Genomic DNA, 16929 nt, shown 5'->3' with positions numbered 1-16929 from the left:
AGGCCCACTGTCTGTAGTTGTATATTAACCAACAACTCTTTCAAAATAAATATTTCCAAAGATGTAGAAAATCAGGAAATTAAACTATACTGGAAATGGTAATCTCTCACAGTGTTACAAAACAAAGATCAGTAAAAATAGTCACTTAGCTTGCTTCTTTCTTTAAAATTAAGATTTCTGGATTACTTCTTTTGCTCTTCAATATTCTCCTGAATGAAAATAGCATTTTTAAAAAAAAAATTTTTTGATGATTTAGTTTGTTTGGAAACTTTTTCATCATTTACAGAAAGTTTGTTAGTCTTTGAGTTTAATGCTTTAGGGTTTAGAGTCAGTGATTTTTTTTTGTTTAGTTCCAATATAGCGCTTAGAAAAATAACAATTGTGTAGGTGTAATTATTATGGCCACTGAGAAGGGCGGCCCACCTTTCTTCCTTGGACATTTGCTTGGTTGAAAGTTGAAAAAACGTTCCAAATTGTTTACGTTGTGGGGAGAGTTCTTTGCATTCCATGACCAAGTGAAAGATGGTTTCAGCAATTTTTTGATCTTTGCAGAACCTACAGTAGTTGTTTTCAGCATCAATCTGTCTTGTTGTAGATAAGTATGATTTTGTGGGAAGAATGTTCAGACGTACTTTTAAGAACGTTGTTCGAATGGTTTGGTCTGGGAAGATTTGCAAGTAGGCTGGTGGTTCGTGGATTTTCCTATTATCATTTGTACATTGGAGATTCTGTTTGTAGGTATTCTTTTTTTGAATGGTCTTTATCCAGTCATTGTGCAGAAGTTTCATTTTTGCATGTTGTGGGCGGAGCGTGAGAAGTTCTTCTGTAATATCTTCGATCTCCATTTCATTTCTCATTGAAGATTTCCATTTTTGAAGTATTGTGGTATTAAAGCTGTTTTTTTTAGCTCGTAGAGTTTGGATTGCTGGAGTTTTTTCGTCTGTCAGTATTTTGTGGAAAATGTCTAATCTTTTCCATTGTACAAAGGATTCGATTGACTGAGTTGCCATTTCATAGCGTATTCTTGGCATTAGGTATGTTTGTGGAAGTCGGAGGATTTTACGCCAGAAGATTGATTCATATTTCGTCCAGTTGATTTTGCGGGCATTCAGCATTGCTTCTGTTCCATATCTTAAGATTGGGATGTACTTCTGTCTGTAATAGGCAATAATGGGCTTGAAAGAGAACTTGCCATATTTTCTGTGAAGTATACAGCCTTGCCTTGATAGAGTTTGAGCTGTTTGGTCAATTTTGTCTATCCATTGATCTTCTGCTTTCGATTGATTTATTGGGATGCCAAGGTATTTAAAGGATGTCACATTTTCAATTTTGGAGTTGTTGATCATAAAGCTCGGTTGGTATGATTTTTTTTCCGTATGGTTTGGTGAGGGTCATTGTCTTAGTTTTTCCAGTACTAATCGTTAATTCGTTTGTTCCCATATATTGGCTCAGGGCTGTCAGCGTGGCTTGTAGTCCAGTTGGTGTTTTATCTAGTAGGACGATATCGTCTGCATATGCCATAGCCGGAACTGGAATCAAATTGATTTTTGCAAGGTTGGTTTTATTGGATGTTAGGTGCTCTTCAATGTCAGCAGTGAACAGATTGTAAAGTGTTGCTGCCAGAGGGCAACCTTGTTTTAGACCGTTTGCTGTTGATATGGCGGATGTTGTGGCTCCTTGTTTTGATAGTCTTACTTTTATAGTGGTTTTTGAGTACAGTAGAATAATCGGTTCAAGAATGTTCGGTGGACAATTCCACGCTCTAAGTTTCGACCATAGTTTTTCGCGTGAAATTGCATCGAAGGCCATCTTTAGGTCAATGAATGCTGCATATACTTTAAAGTTGGAATTGATAGCCTCATGTTTGATTAGTTGCAATAGTATCAGATTAAGGTTTGTTCCAACGTTAGCTGTAAAACCTGTTTGCCTGGTCGAGAATTTGTTGTTTTTTGTGGCCCACGTGGTTAGTTGTTTTAGTAGTACTGCTGCAAATAATTTTCCTAGTGGATCGAGGAGGGCAATCGGACTGAAGTTTTGGGGATCTTCTCTTGGTCCTTGCTTGTGAATTGGTACAATTATTGCTGATCTCCATGAGTTTGGTATTCGATGTAGTGTGTTGATCAAAGTTGTGATGTGACACAAGAAGTTCGCCCAGGCAATCGGGTCTTGTTTAATGACAGCATTAGATAGACCGTCAGGGCCTGGTGCTCTGGAGGTGTTAAGCTTTTTGATCAGTTGAATGAAGTCTTCGAATTCCGCGTGTACTTTCCATGTTGGTTCTATTGCAGGCAGTGTGTTCTGTAGATCTGTTCTACGTGATGCGTAGATGGTGGCAAAGTGAGTTATCCAAGTTTCTTGTGCTACATTGGCTGTGAGTTTATGTTGTTTTTGCTGGTTTTCGTTGAGCAAATTCCAGAGCTCTCTGGCGTTGTGAGTCTTGTGGAGTTTCAATATATGTTCTGCGTCTGCTTGTTGAATGGCGCTTTTTTGAGCTTTCATCCAGTTGGAGTACTTCCGTGTCAGAGATTTGATCTGGTTAATGTTCTCTGCAGTTGAGGTTTTCTTTAGTTGACGTACTGTTCGATTTAGGGATTTTTTCCTTTCAGCAATTTCTTGATTATATGAATGATGGTGGTCTTTATGAATACGGTTTTTGGTGGTTTGTCGGAAAGGAACTAAAATCCATTCATAGTTAAGTTTTGCAGAGTCTGTCAGGTTGGCGTCTTGGAATTTTTTCGGTAAAGTGGCTATGATTGGTTGTGGGATCCTTAATCTTGATGTTGTACCATTTAATTCTAGCAGATTTGATATTGCTGGGTCTCTTTGTTGTGATGAAGGTTGAGAGTGGACAGTGAGTTGGTTATGATCACTCCTGTCGGTGTGTACCGTTTGTACTTTTGTGACTGATTGATGTAGGCTTTCAGATAGAAATATGTAATCAATAATTGCGTGGGATGAACCTCTACTCCATGTTGGAGTGTAGGGTGTAGAGGTGTTTGCATGATTCAGAAGTATTACATTTCGTGTCGTGGTTTCTTTTATCCATCTCCTGCATTTGGAGAGAGTTCTGAGTTGGTTTCAAGACAGCCATTCTTGTTGTATAGCTTAATATTCAGGTCGCCACAGATTATTATTTCCAATGTCTGATATTTTGTTGTAGCTTTGTCAATTGAGAGGAACACTCCATCTAGGAAGGCATCTGTTGTTATTGCTGCTGGGTTCTAGTAGAGGTTTAGAATTAGGATTATTAAGTCGTTTTTACTTGCTCCTTTTTTGTCAATCTTTGTGGAGGTTAGTGTAATAAGTTGGGTCCAAGGGTTTATGTTCTCAGAGATTGTTACTGTACTGCATGGGTTCATCTTGATTAAAGTGAGTAACCCAGATGCGGGTCTTCCTTGTTTTTGAACGATGGCTGGGTTGAGAAAGGTGATAAAACCATCACATGCCGGTGGGTCGCTGAGCCAGGTTTCTTGAAGGCATATCATTTGATATTGTTCTAGTTCAGTAGATGGATTTGTAAAAAGGTGTGGGTTCCCTCTAGTGTCCCACGAGCATAGTGACCACGTGAACCCGGGATTAATTGATTGTTATGAGTTGGTCATCATTGAGTCTTCCGTCGATACGATTTCTGTAAAGGTGGTTTCAGGCTCGTAAATTCTTTTTATCGGTTGTACATCTCTATGGGGTTGGCGTGTTCGTGTTGAGTCTTCTATCGATGCAGTGTCTGTAAAGGAAGTGTCAGAGTCGTAGCTTCTTCTACTTGGTTGATCGTTTCTGCGTGACTGGCGTGTTTGTGACGAGTGACTTAGGCATCTGTCATCGCTAGTATAATCAGGTGTCTGCTTTTCCTTGTATGATTTTATTTGATCATTGATCTTTCTCTGACTCTTTGTGGTCGCTTTATACTTCGGTTTATTGGGGAGCCTTGTGTATGTTGATGCCCAGCATATGAATCCAAGTTTGTGTAGCTGGGCTCGCACTGATAAAATTAATTCTTGATTCTTAGGATCCGGTATTTCTATGACAATCTTATCCAAGTTTAGGTCATCTTTGAAAGTTATGAGATCGATGTCTTTTGTTGTAAGTTTATTCAGGCGAGGTATTGCACCAAAGAGACGTAGTAAGTTGGTTCTGTTTAGAATTATCGGTTCCAGTCTTTTGCTTTCATTTTCGATGTGAATTTCACATACTTCATTCTGTCGTAATGGATTGACAAATATTGGGAGGATCCGACTCAGTTCAATGGAATCTTCTGGTGTTCTTATTAGCGAGGCCGATGAGACTAGATCATAGGATTAGTCTCTTGTTTCGTCTGTTGGGTCGTTTTCCATCGATATAGCTGAGATTTCTTCTAGAGAGAGTTCTGTAGTTTTATCTTGATTTTTATTTGTCTGATGATCATAGACTGAGGAATATTCATCAATTATTATGATGCCCACCTGGTTTATTGATTGTAAGGAATGTTGTTTGTTTTCTGATGCTTGTTCTTCGTGGGTGGTTAGGTTAAGAAGTTCCTCAGCAATCCGTGATTGTGGTGGGATCATTTGCAGTATTTGAAGATGTGTCTGCGTTAAGGGGTCTTGGTCTCTCTGTGTTTAAAGGTTAAGGCCCAAACCATAAATCATATTAATCTCACATTCACTTCACCAAATTCAACCATAGCCCATTGAAACCTGACAGTACCCCCCCCCCTTAACGCCCTGTCCCAGGGCCTACTTTAGAAGGATACTTCCTATGAAATATTGCCACTAATTGTGGTGCATGCACATTCAATTCATCCTCCTATGTACGCTCCTCAGGCCCGAATCCTTCCCAGTCAATGAAATATTGTAGTCTCCCTCTTAACCTCCTGGAATCCACACTTCTCTTAACAATAAACTCCTCAGATGAATTTATCGAACTGTATTGGGGAAGGTGGTGTTAAAACCCTGGTCCCATGAATCACAGGTTTCAAAAGGCTAACATGGAAAGTTGGATGTACTTTCAGGGAATTGGGAAGTTTCAACCGTACCGCCACTGGATTAATCGCCCTTTCCACTTCAAACGGACCCACAAAGCGTGGACTAAATTTATTTTTTCCTTTTATTCTCAAATGTCTTGTTGAAAGCCAAACTAAGTCACCAACCTTGTATTCAGGACTTAACCTTCTTTTCTGATCTGCACATTTTTTGTACTTCAATTTACTATCCAAAAGCACCTTTTAGCTCTTTCTAAATTTTTTCTCATAGTTTGCAATCGCACCTCAACCCGAGGATTCTCTGGCTCCTCAGAAATATCAAAACTTAGAAACCGTGGATGAAAACCCCTTCCAATAAAAAACAGAGACATAGTTGTTGAATCTTTGGCACAATTATTAAAAGCAAACTCTGCAAGCCAAATTAAATCCACCCATTCATCGCCTGCCTGTAAAAAACACCTTAAATATTTCTCTAGTTCTTGATTCACCCTTTCTACCTGCCCATTAGTCTCAGGATGATAACCAGATGTTAAACTTACTTCCACTCCTAATCTCTTACAAAAAATCCTCCAAAATTTTGAAACAAATTGAGGACCTCTATCAGAAATAATTTGATTTGGAAGAACCTGCAATCTAACAATTTCACGCAGAAAAACTTTGGCCAGACTGTCCGCGGTAACCTCTCCCTCCATTGGAATAAAATGGGCCTCCTTTGACAAGAGATCAACAACCACTAAGATGGATGTATAACCCCTGTCACACGGAAGATCTGAAATGAAGTCCAGGGAAATTGTGTGCCAGGGACGAGGTGGAATAAGCAATGGTTCCAATAACCCTAACGGTTTTCCAGTTCGACTCTTCATTTGAGCACAAACAGCACAGGTCTTCACAAAATTCAGGATGTCCCGACGCATCTTCTCCCACCAAAAACACCTTCTGGCCAATTCTAACGTCTTTCTGAAACCCGGATGTCTGGTCAGCATAGATTCATGACAGTCTCTTATCACTCTCTCTCTCAGATCCACATTAGGTAAGTAAAGTTTATTTTCAAAAAATGATAGTCCATTCTTGATTACTCGAACCGGGTCCTTCCCGACTCAATCTTCCATTTGGACTATTGACATAGATTTCCGCACTCCTTCCTCCACATCTTCATTTTTCTGTATTCCAGCTGAAACAAAACAGCATGGTTCGATCACTGATACTATCTCCTTGGTTGATTCAATTTCACTTACGGGAAATTGACGAGATAGGGCATCAGCGTTTCCATTCAACTTGCCTGGTTTAAATGTGACCACAAAATCGAAATCAGCAAAGAACAATGACCATCTTAGCTGTCTTGGTGTGAGTGTCTTTGCCGATTTCAAAAATAACATTTTTCTATGATCAGTTAAAACTGTCACCGCATGTCTTGCTCCTTTTAAAAAAATGTCTCCATTCCTCAAAAGCAAACTTAACTGCCAAGAGTTCACGATCTGAAATCGTATAATTTTGTTCCGCCATAGAACATGTTTTAGAATAATAAGCAATTGGATGAAGTTGCCCTGTATCCCGAAGTCTCTGAGAGAGAACAGCTCCCATGGCCAAATTTGATGCATCTGCTTCAACATAAAAAGGCTGAGATGGATCTGGATGAATCAAAATTGGGGCCGAACAAAAGCTTTTCTTTAATTCCTGAAATGCCTCTTCTGCCTGTGCTGACCAAACAAACGTAGCTCCTTTCTTTAACAGTTTTGTTATGGGAGTAACCACTCTAGAAAATCCTTCAATAAACCTTCTGTAGAAGTTCGCAAAACCTAAAAAACTCTGAATTTCCTTTACTGTCGTCGTCGTTGGCCAATCAGTAACTGCTTGTACTTTGTTCGGATTCATCTCCAACCCCTTGGGTGAAACAATGTATCCCAAAATTTCTACTGATCTTGTATGTAACTGAGATTTCTCTAATTTAGCAAACAAGTGATTTTCTCTGAGTCTTTGTGGCACCTGGCTGACATGTTTCTTGTGAGACTCTAAATCCTGGGAATAAATCAAAATATCATCGATATATACTACCACAAATATATCTAAAAAGTCTCTCAAAACTTCATCCATAAAAAATTGGAAGGCAGCTGGTGCGTTGCAAAGACCGAAAGGCATTACCTGGTACTCATAAAGACCAAAGCAGGTTTTGAAAGCCGTCTTCCACTCATCACCTTCCTGGACTCGTATGATGATAGGCACCACGTAAATCAAGTTTGGAAAAAAATTGTTGCTCCCTGGACCTGATTCAAGATCTCTGAAATTAGAGGGAGAGGATACCGATTTTTGACAGTCACCCTATTCACAGCTCGATAATCAATGCAAGTTCTAAGGGATCCATCTGGTTTTGGTACAAAAAATAATGGAGAAGCAGCCGGAGATTGAGAGTAACGAATAAAACCTTTAGCCAAATTTTCTGCAAGGTACTCCTTAAGATAATCGTTCTCCTTTTCCGTTAGTGCATACACTCGACTACTTGGTAAAACAGCCCCTGGTTCAAGATCAATTTTACAATCAAAACTCCTATGTGGGGGTAGTTTGCCTGCTACCTTTTCGTCAAACACCTCTTTGTAACTCAGATAACACTCCGGAAGTTGTCCTAAAATAGCTCCAATATTATGACCAGTAATTCCAGCCTCAGTCAAAAAAAAAGAAACCGAACCCTGGGTTTATTTCTCCCCTTGATGACAGTCCATAAAAAAAATATTTAAACAAAAACTAGATTGTAAACTCACAACTCGACCACTCCAATCAATCCTAGGATTATGTAGGGTAAGCCATGGCATGCCTAAAATTATTTTCAAAAGCGGTGTATCAATCAAATCAAATGAGATTTCCTCCCTATGGCCTCCAGCTAACTCCATAACCAGGACACCAGTTTCATGTGTTATTGGACCTGAAGAAAGAGAAGTTCCATCCACAGACCGAACCTGTTCCACAGATTCCTTTCTCACTAATAGAATTCCCAAAGCCTTAGCTACTCCCCAATCCATAAAATTCCCGGTGGCCCCTGAATCGATCACAACCGGACCATACCCTTTTTTCTCTGTCTTCAAAAACAAGGATACTTTTACAGTTATGTGTGGAACTGCCGACTGTACTGTGTTTGCAACCTGTTGTCCTTTTCCAGCAGCTGATGAAAGTTTTTTAGGTGTAAAGGGACAATTTCCTAAAAAAATGAACACCCCTACCACAATATAAACACAAATTGTTCTCACGCCTTCTTGTCTTTTCCTCCTTAAATAAAGGACCTCTTACTCTAGTCTGTTGATCATTTCCCTTCGGTTTAACTTCCTTGCTTCCCACCTCCAATTTTGGTCGATCTCCTCGAAAAGCTGACCTTACATCTCCCTGTGTGCTACGACGCCGTTTTGCTCTCCTTTCGCTTAAACGAAAATCCAATTGAACCACTAAGTCTATCAAATCATCACAGGAAGAAGGGCGCTGAACTACATTGGACAAGGCATCTTTTAAATCTTCTTTGGGGCCTCGGTAAAAAAGCGAAGACCTCTTCTCTTCTGGCCATTTAGCTTCTAAAATCAAAGACCTGAACTGTGTGATATATGTAACCAGATCCTTGTTACCTTGACGCAAGTCTAACAGTTCACCATCTACCTCCATAGAAACTTGTCTTTTATCAAACATTTTTTTTAAATCTTCCATGAATTCGGTATAGTTTCTCAAAGACACACTCCTCTGTCTAACCAGTAAACCCGCCCAGGTAGAAGCCTCTCCAGATAAATAGGACATCATAAAAGTCACTCTAGAAGCATCTGAAGGGAATAAATCTGGTTGTCTAAGAAAGTGCAACTCGCATGGACTTAGAAACATCTGATATTTACTTGGATCACCATAATAACGCTCTGGTGCTGCCAGAGGTACTGGCATAACTAAAGCCCTAAAACCTCCTTCTGCTCCTACACCTCTACCTGTACTTCTTTCCTCTCCAGCCCTTACCAATTCCGGGGTGAAATATGTTTCTTCTTCCCTTCTCCGAGTCTGTGCCATCTTTTCACATAACTCATCTACCCGTCTTCCTAAATTCCTATTCTCCTGATAAGCCACCTTCAGTTCCTCCTGTAATGCTCTCACCAAAGCACTTAACGCCTCCATTGAAGACTCGGGGTTCATGACAGCTTAGGCAGACTATATTTTCTGGCCTTTCATTCTGTCAGGCTTTGCCTTCAATTGGTTTATTGTCCGCGGAAGCTGCTGAACCCCCGCAGTCCCCTTTGAATACTAACCTCTCAACTGAATTGCAAATAGTTAAGTTGAGAGCATTCCCAAGGGAAAGGGGGAAAAAATGGGACAAAATAATAAACTTCAGGTCGTCTCGCTTAACTTCTTAAAGACTCTAACCTGTGAAAAGAGATAGAAATTAAACTTTAGTCACTAACCTTTCTTTTCCTAATCTCTGCCTTCTCTTGAATATGTGATATTTCAGAATAAAGTAAATAAACACACCACCATACCTGAATATCCTCTTCTGACAACTTAGAGGAAGAATTTTCGTACAGATTTAAATATCGAGTGTCTCTGTCACTACTTCTATGCTCTTAAACTCTTTAGTTGGAAAGCTGCTGTCTGATCACACTTTGGAAGTTCCATGAAACAGATAAAAGGCAGTTCTATTCCTGAATTGGAATTGTATTCATATCTCCTCCTTGTATTTAACTTTTCTTGTAAATACAAAAAAGCTATTTTCACCGTTGAATGGCTAGCGTCAAGCGCGTGTGATAAGTTACTGCATTCACCCAGCAAGGCTTGAAGTCACCCGCATGCGGTTTAAAATAGTGTTCCTTCTTTTCACTTCTGAATCAGTCCGCGCATGCGTGAAAAGAACAGCGTTCACCCGGCAAATAATCATGAATGCGCATGCGTATAGGATTAGAATTCACTCTTCTTATCTTCTAGGTAGAATTGTGAGTAAACTAAAAAGAACAGCGTTTCTTGTAGAATCCTTACGGATGAAGTTAGACACTGAACGCGCGTAGGGTTAGTAAGTTAGAAAATAAAAATAAAAAGAAGAAATTAAAAAACACGTCAGAACCGCACACCTAAAAGGCTGTCACTTGCGCAGACAGCGCAATATTACTATCCACAGGCCCGACGCTAAAGATAAGCACAATAAAAGCAACTGTGCTCAAAATGAATTCTACGACCGAAAAAATCCTCGACGCAAATGAGGAATCCTTTAACTAAAACTTGGACTCCTACGCGCCAACAAAGCACGCGCTGAAAACGTTACACAGTATATTGCAGAGGTACTGTTCAAAGAAAACAACGTATACTGTCTGTAGTTGTATATTAACCAACAACTTTTTCAAAATAAATATTTCCAAAGATGTAGAAAATCAGGAAATTAAACTATACTGGAAATGGTAATCTCTCACAGTGTTACAAAACAAAGATCAGTAAAAATAGTCACTTAGCTTGCTTCTTTCTTTAAAATGAAGATTTCTGGATTACTTACTTTGCTCTTCAATATTCTCCTGAACCAAAATAGCATTAACCTAGGCAAAGGGCCCAGCTAAAGTCTCTAAATCTCCAAAGCTTCAAAAAGATGTCCTTCCTGCTGGGCTGCTGACAATGAAAGACAGTTTAGAATGCTCTGACAATGCCTTTCTTTTACTTCTGACCAATCATGGATCTCATTGAAATTCTCCATTTTGGCTTGGGAAGCTCTCCACACTCTGAACATAAAGGTTAAGGCCCAAACCATAAATCATACTAATCTCACATTCACTTCACCAAATTCAACCATAGCCCATTGAAACCTGACAGGTGGAGGGTGTGGATGGAAAACCCCTCAGTTCAGGTCTCTTCAGGCACACTTCTCCACTGATGAAGATGAAGATCTTACAACACACCGAGACCATCCAATTCGACCTAATAAGGGCACTTTCCGATCATCCTTGGCATATCTTGGCTACGGAGACATAATCCCTCTATAGACTGGGAGTAGAATCAAATGGCCTTCACGTCTAATCATTGCCTCAGACTGTCTGTCGGAAGCACACTACACCATGGTACAGGCTTGCAAAGAACTGTCTTCATCGTCGCACTCGGTGGGGGTGCATGCCATTCCTATGGAGTTGTGCCAATACCAGGAGGTGTTTATGGATAAGGTACCTCAGGATTTGCCACCACATCGACCAGAAGACTGTGCCATAGACATCATACCTGATGCCATCATCCCCGAATGTATTCTCCATCCCTCAAGGAAAAGGAAGTTCTTAAGAAATACCTCGATGAGAACCTTCAAAATGGGTTAATCTTAACCTTCACGCTTCCCAGCGGGGGCTCCTTTGTTTTTTGTCCCGAAGAAGGACACCAATGAACTACGACCATGCATCGACTACCGAGGCTTAAACGAACTTACCATCAGAGACTGTTATCCTATGCCCCTTATAAAGGATATTCTGGAGGCAGTCCAAGGGGCTGTAATATTTTCAAAGCTCGATCTGAGACAAGCCTACCACCTCTTACGCATACGAGCTGGAGACGAATGGAAGACGGCATTCCGGACTCCGTTCGGCCTCTTTGAATACCGTGTAATGCCCTTTGGGTTAGTAAACGCACCTTCCGTATACCAAAGATTTATGGATTGGATTTTCTCTGATCTTCAACTCCAGTGTACGGTTGAACATCTCAGAAGTGTGCTTCAGCGACTCAAAGAAAATGATTTAGTAGTGAATCCAGAGAAGTGTGTGTTTCAGACTACTAGTGTTTCGTACCTGGGATTCATTCTATCAGCAGAGGGCATAAAGATGGATCCCCGCAAGGTTGAATCCATGCTCCAGTGGCCTGTCCTCACCTCTGTGAAGGAAGTCCAGAGGTTTTTGGGTTGAGCCAACTTTTATCGGAAATTTATCTCCGGATTTTCTGAAGTTGTGCTACCCATTACTCATCTACTCAAGAAGACTTCACTTCCATTCTCGTGGTCGGCTAATGCCAATGAGGGTTTTCAACTACTAAAGAAGGCATTCTGTTCCGCCCCTGTGTTATGTCAGCCCGATCAGGAACGACCATTCATAGTTGAAACTGATGCCTCAACAGCGGCTATAGGGGCGGCTTTGCTCCAAGAACGTATTGGAATTGAACATCCGGTAGCCTATCTATCCAAAACGTTGCCTACCAGTCATCTCCACTATTCAGTCATCGAGAAGGAGTTACTTGCCATGGAGGCAGCATGTGAAGAATGGCATCACCTTCTACAGGGAGCTAACCATCCTTTTGAACTGAGGACCGACCACAAGAACTTGTATGGTTGTCTACCAGATACTTACCTCGCTGGATACACCCCTCAAAACTGACCCCTAGATTTCTTGGTCCCTTTATCATCCTGGATCATCTTAACCCAGTTTCCCATCGCCTTCAGCTACCCAAACACATGAAACGCATTCATCCAGTATTTCATTCTTCTCAATTAAAAGAGTACCAGGAAGACCCCTATCATCGCAAGATCACCTACAGTTTGTGACGATACACCAGAGGAGTTTGAAGTAGCAACCATAGAAGACTCGAGATATAGAAAGGGCCGCCTAGAATACCTAGTGCATTGGAAGGGCTACTCTCACACAGAGGATTCCTGGGAACCCGTTTTGCATATTCATGCCCGTAGATTGGTGAAAAGGTTCCATCGTATTCATCCTGGCAAGCCGGGGGGGGGGGGTTCCCTTGAGAGGGGGCATACTGTCATGCGCTCTGTGCGCCCTCGGCCATGGCGCTTGTGGAATAGATGGCGGTTTATCCGCCATTGAATTGCCCCGTCTTTCACCTTTCGCTTCCACATTTAGCTGTATAGTTGTTCTCTTCTTGTTTTGCTTTCCTTCTTAAGCTCCGCCCCTTCTGCTGCACGGCGCCTTGCAACCCTTCGCTTAGTGCTCCGAGTGCCTGCGCTTTCCCTATTTTGCCTCTCGCTCGGTGTCCTGCCCTTTTTCGGGTTTCTTCCCGAATCCTTTCTTCCCTCCATCCTTGCTGCTTTGCCTCCTTCTTACCGTAGCCGTCTCCTCCTTGACGGGCTCTGGTCTTGCTATTCTTTTCCTCACCTCCAGTTTTCTTTTTAGGCGGCCCCCCGCCTTCCCTCTCCTCCTTCTCCTTACCCATCTGGCTTTTCCTTCCTGCCTTTCTGTTTCTTCCTTTTTCTCCGGTCCTCTCCTCTGCCTTCTTGTCCTCCCTGTTCTTCTGTTCCGGTGGACGTCTCTCACCCAGCATGTGGATACTGCCTTTACGCCTACCTACCATTGAAATCTCCTTCTGCCTTTAAGACATTGGTTCAGCATAGCTGCAGTCCGGACCCTCCGCTCAGTCAAGATCTCTCCAGCTACCTCCCTTCACAGACGCTGGTAACCGTTTACAGTTCACCTGATCTACCAATAAGAGTTTTTTTTTAGCATCTGCTTTTTTCCTCTCGTTGGCCCCTCTGGGGGGAGGTCCCCTGTATCCCTGTCCAGTTAGGGTGCCAGGGTGGCTTCCACTCCAGGTCGGCCCCCACTCCAGGTCGGCCCTTCCTCTACTCATGTAAAAAACCACAGAAGAGGAGAGAACCCAAGAGGAAGTCAACATCAGAAGAATCAGGTGAGGAGGAGTGGAATTTGGGAGACCGTGGGAAGTCTAGAGCTGACAGACACTTGCATGGCTGGATAATTCAGCAGGCAGAGTCCTTGGCACCAGCGTCTCTGGCTTTCCTACAACAGGTTGCAGCAAATGTTCCCATGAATTGCTAAGGGAGAAGGTCTGCACCCTGCTTGGGGGTCCTGGTCTTCACCCTGTGCTTGGTGGACTTAGGGCAGCCTTTACCATAACAATCATCCAGTAATTACCCTGGTGTGTCTTCAATATTATGCTGCAGAGGCCCTTTCAAGCACCCAGCTCCTTGCACACACCTAGAGAAGGTATGTCCTGTTCTCCTTGGAAGGAGTCAAAGCGGCTCGGCAGAAAAAGGATTTTGTGAGCAAGCCACAATCTTTTGCGGAGGGTGTCGGGCCGGAGGGAGGCCGGACACAATTCACAAACAACTTTGATGCCGCAGGTCACAGTAAAACCAAGTGGACAACTTAAATGAGTTTTGGCAATTTTAGCTGCATTTCCTCAAATGCCTCTTTATCTAACCAGACATAGTGGGATATATATATATTAATTAAACTATAACTGACACCAGGTGAGGAGATGCAGTTGAAGGTATTTGGAAACGTGCGTACCAGTACATTTAAGGACAGCCAGAGTCTGTTGGAATACATTTTGGCTCCAGCAAGCTGAAGCTGTTGGTTTATAAGTAGAGACGGCACGGCAGAGTGTACATGTGTGCACTATACTTTTCAACAAGGAGCATTTTGAAAATGGTGTCTTTATCAGGGCCCACTTTGAGAGAATCACCAAAAATGCTCAGGATTGCACACCATCAAAGATGGCATTCTGTCACAGACACCTTTCAGTGCTTGGCCGTAGACTCTGCAACCCTCTCCAGAGATCTCATGGATTCCCCGTCTCTTTCTTGCAATACTCAGGTTGGGCCTCAAAACTCCTCCATTCTAATTTTGTGAAATATGTGCCTCGTCACTTCACTCTGTGCACCTTTCCCAGGACACCCGTCCCATTCTCTCTCTTCCCTGCTGGCCCCAACCCCATCTTTCCCTCCTCCACTCCCTTTGCTCCAGATGTTGGCTGCTCATGCACCTCTCCTGTCCTTCTTGGATTGTCCTATCTAGGGGAAACTGAGAATACAATGTGTGCTTTACAAATCAAACATACAACCAACAGTGCCCTATTCCAACATCCTACTATAGCATCAGTCCAACTACACATAGTAGAATTGATCTACAACTTCCTTCCAAGCCCATCGCCCAGCACTCAAACCTTCATGGCCTGCTTCTTACAGGGGCCAAAGGATTCTGATCAAATGGCGTCGGTGAAGTTGCTCCACTGCTTGGCAATCAGAGGGCGGTCCAAAGCCAGCAGCCCAACCTACAGTGTTAACATGCCAGCTGTTTCTCTGGCTGTGGAGATGCAAGAGTTTTGAAGAAAAAAAACACTTCATGCTCAAACTGTCAGCTTCCGCTTAATCCTATAAAATGCTCTACCACCTGTCCTCGAAGCAGACTGTCCGCTTCTGCTCAATCCTATAAAATGCTCTACTACCTGATATGATATGATAGTTTATTTATATAGTGCCTATACACAATGTGTTTCAAAGCGCTTCAAGGCAAAGGATGGAACAAGGGAAAATACAATGACATTCTTACAGGCCATGAACAGTAAGGATGTGAAATTAACGATCGTACTCGACCTGACGACATTTCAGATAGTGCAAGAGCTAAGGCATAGTTAAGGAAAGGCAGGGGACAGTTGACCACCGTACTAGGCCTGACAGCATTTCTGGTAGAGCCGGAGAAAAAACAAAAGATGAGGGAGAGGGGTGCAGAAAGGGAGGGGAGGAACAAAACAAGCGACTATCGTACTAGGCCTGACAACGTTTCAGATAGTGCTGGAGGCGGGGGTTGGGGGGCTGGGACAGTAAGGGGATGGGGAGCGACAGGCGAGGTTGCTATCATACTAGGTCCAGGGACAATTATGATCAAGTAAGTGCATAGAAGAAAGTAAGGGGAGGAGGGGAGGAGATAGGAAAAGGGAGAGGGGAGGAGAGAACAGAGAGTAAGCAGTCAAAAAGAGTGGAGAAGCAAGAGGGGAGAGCGAGTACAACTGCAGAAGTCAGTAGTAACACAATGTTGCAAGCGAGGATACAAGATGAAGATGGGAACAGCACGATTCAGGGCCACCATGAGTACAAGATGCAAAGGAAGTCCAGCATGAGAGTTGAGAAAGGGTAACACACTGTGAATGAACGAAGTCCATAAAAGTAAAATCCAGCATTGGCCACAAGACGGTGATGGTGAAACCAGAATGTAGCAGGACAGACACTTGTGTGCGGGAAGGGGGGGGGCACAAGGGAACAACACGGGAGGACTAGAGAGGGTGTGGATGGCCTGTGGGAACATCGGGGTGCAAACACATGTTAGTGCATGCTTACCTGCTGTCTTAGCAGGGGTTCGGGTCCTGGATCCTTCTGGTCCCAACAGGTCCAAACAGGAATTGCCCTTTTCTTTGACTGCCCTACACTTTGGACGCCTGGGCGAGAGACGCCAATGATCTAAGAGTTAAGAGCAGGAAGGAAGAGGCAGGGCTAAGAAGGTGGGTGGTGCTTAGGCCAGGTGACCTAGATCCACTTAGACTTGCTCCCCAGCTGCAAAGAAAAAGAGTCTGGAAGGCTCCTTAAGTAGGGAAAAGAGCGGCAACCAGGAAGGTACCAGGTGGGCGGGCTTAGGCCAGGTGACCTAGATCCACTTGCACCTGCTCCCCAGCTGCAAAGAAAAAGAGTCTGGAGGGCTCCTTAAGTAGGGAAAAGAGCGGCAACCAGGAAGGTACCAGGTGGGCGGGCTTAGGCCAGGTGACCTAGATCCACTTGCACCTGCTCCCCAGCTGCAAAGAAAGAGAGTCTGGAAGGCTCCTTAAGTAGGGAAAAGAGCGGCAACCAGGAAGGCACCAGGTGGGCGGGGCTCGCTAAGTGGTGAATAAGAGCGGCAACCAGGAAGGCACCAGCTGAACTCAAAGCAGACTGCCAGCTTCCGCTCAATCCTATAAAATGCTCTGTCACCTGTCCTCGAAGCAGGCTATCAGCTTCCTCAAAGATCTGAACACATTTCTTTAATCTAAACTTTCTCCAATCATTCCATTGCCTTCCAAAGGAACAACTTGATTCAAACTATTCCCCTTTTTGTCCCCTCTCCACCAAAGCACCCTAACGCGGGGATGTACAGGCTAGTGTGCGTATCGGTCAATAAAATAATGTAATAAAATAACTTAGATGACAAGATAAACAATAGAAAAGAGCTTCAATATTACTATGCAAAAGATGAAAACTTGCTTGAATGGAAACAAAAGATCAAAAAGGTCAA

The 16929-nt window shown here is 42.8% G+C and overlaps 1 protein-coding gene across 7 annotated transcripts in view; it reads right to left on the bottom strand.

The window, feature by feature from the left end:
- TMEM276 (transmembrane protein 276) overlaps positions 1 to 16929 on the bottom strand; it is a 100185-nt gene that overhangs the window by 16263 nt on the left and 66993 nt on the right. For 4 of the 7 annotated variants that reach the window (XR_011278684.1, XM_069621791.1, XM_069621792.1 and 1 more), the window contains one exon: positions 7097 to 7232. The exons of the other annotated variants lie outside the window; for them this stretch is intronic. Coding sequence is in view for 3 of the 4 variants with exons in the window: in XM_069621791.1 (XP_069477892.1) it covers positions 7097 to 7232 (136 nt within the window). In the remaining variant the exon portion in view is untranslated. The remainder of the gene's footprint in view (positions 1 to 7096; positions 7233 to 16929) is intronic. 7 annotated transcript variants of the gene reach the window in all.

This window comes from Ambystoma mexicanum, chromosome 5q (genome assembly GCF_040938575.1).
Source record: "Ambystoma mexicanum isolate Mex_15411 chromosome 5q, UKY_AmexF1_1, whole genome shotgun sequence".
In the NCBI taxonomy this organism is placed as follows: domain Eukaryota; kingdom Metazoa; phylum Chordata; class Amphibia; order Caudata; family Ambystomatidae; genus Ambystoma; species Ambystoma mexicanum.
This window is presented reverse-complemented; position numbering and strand designations above follow the sequence as displayed.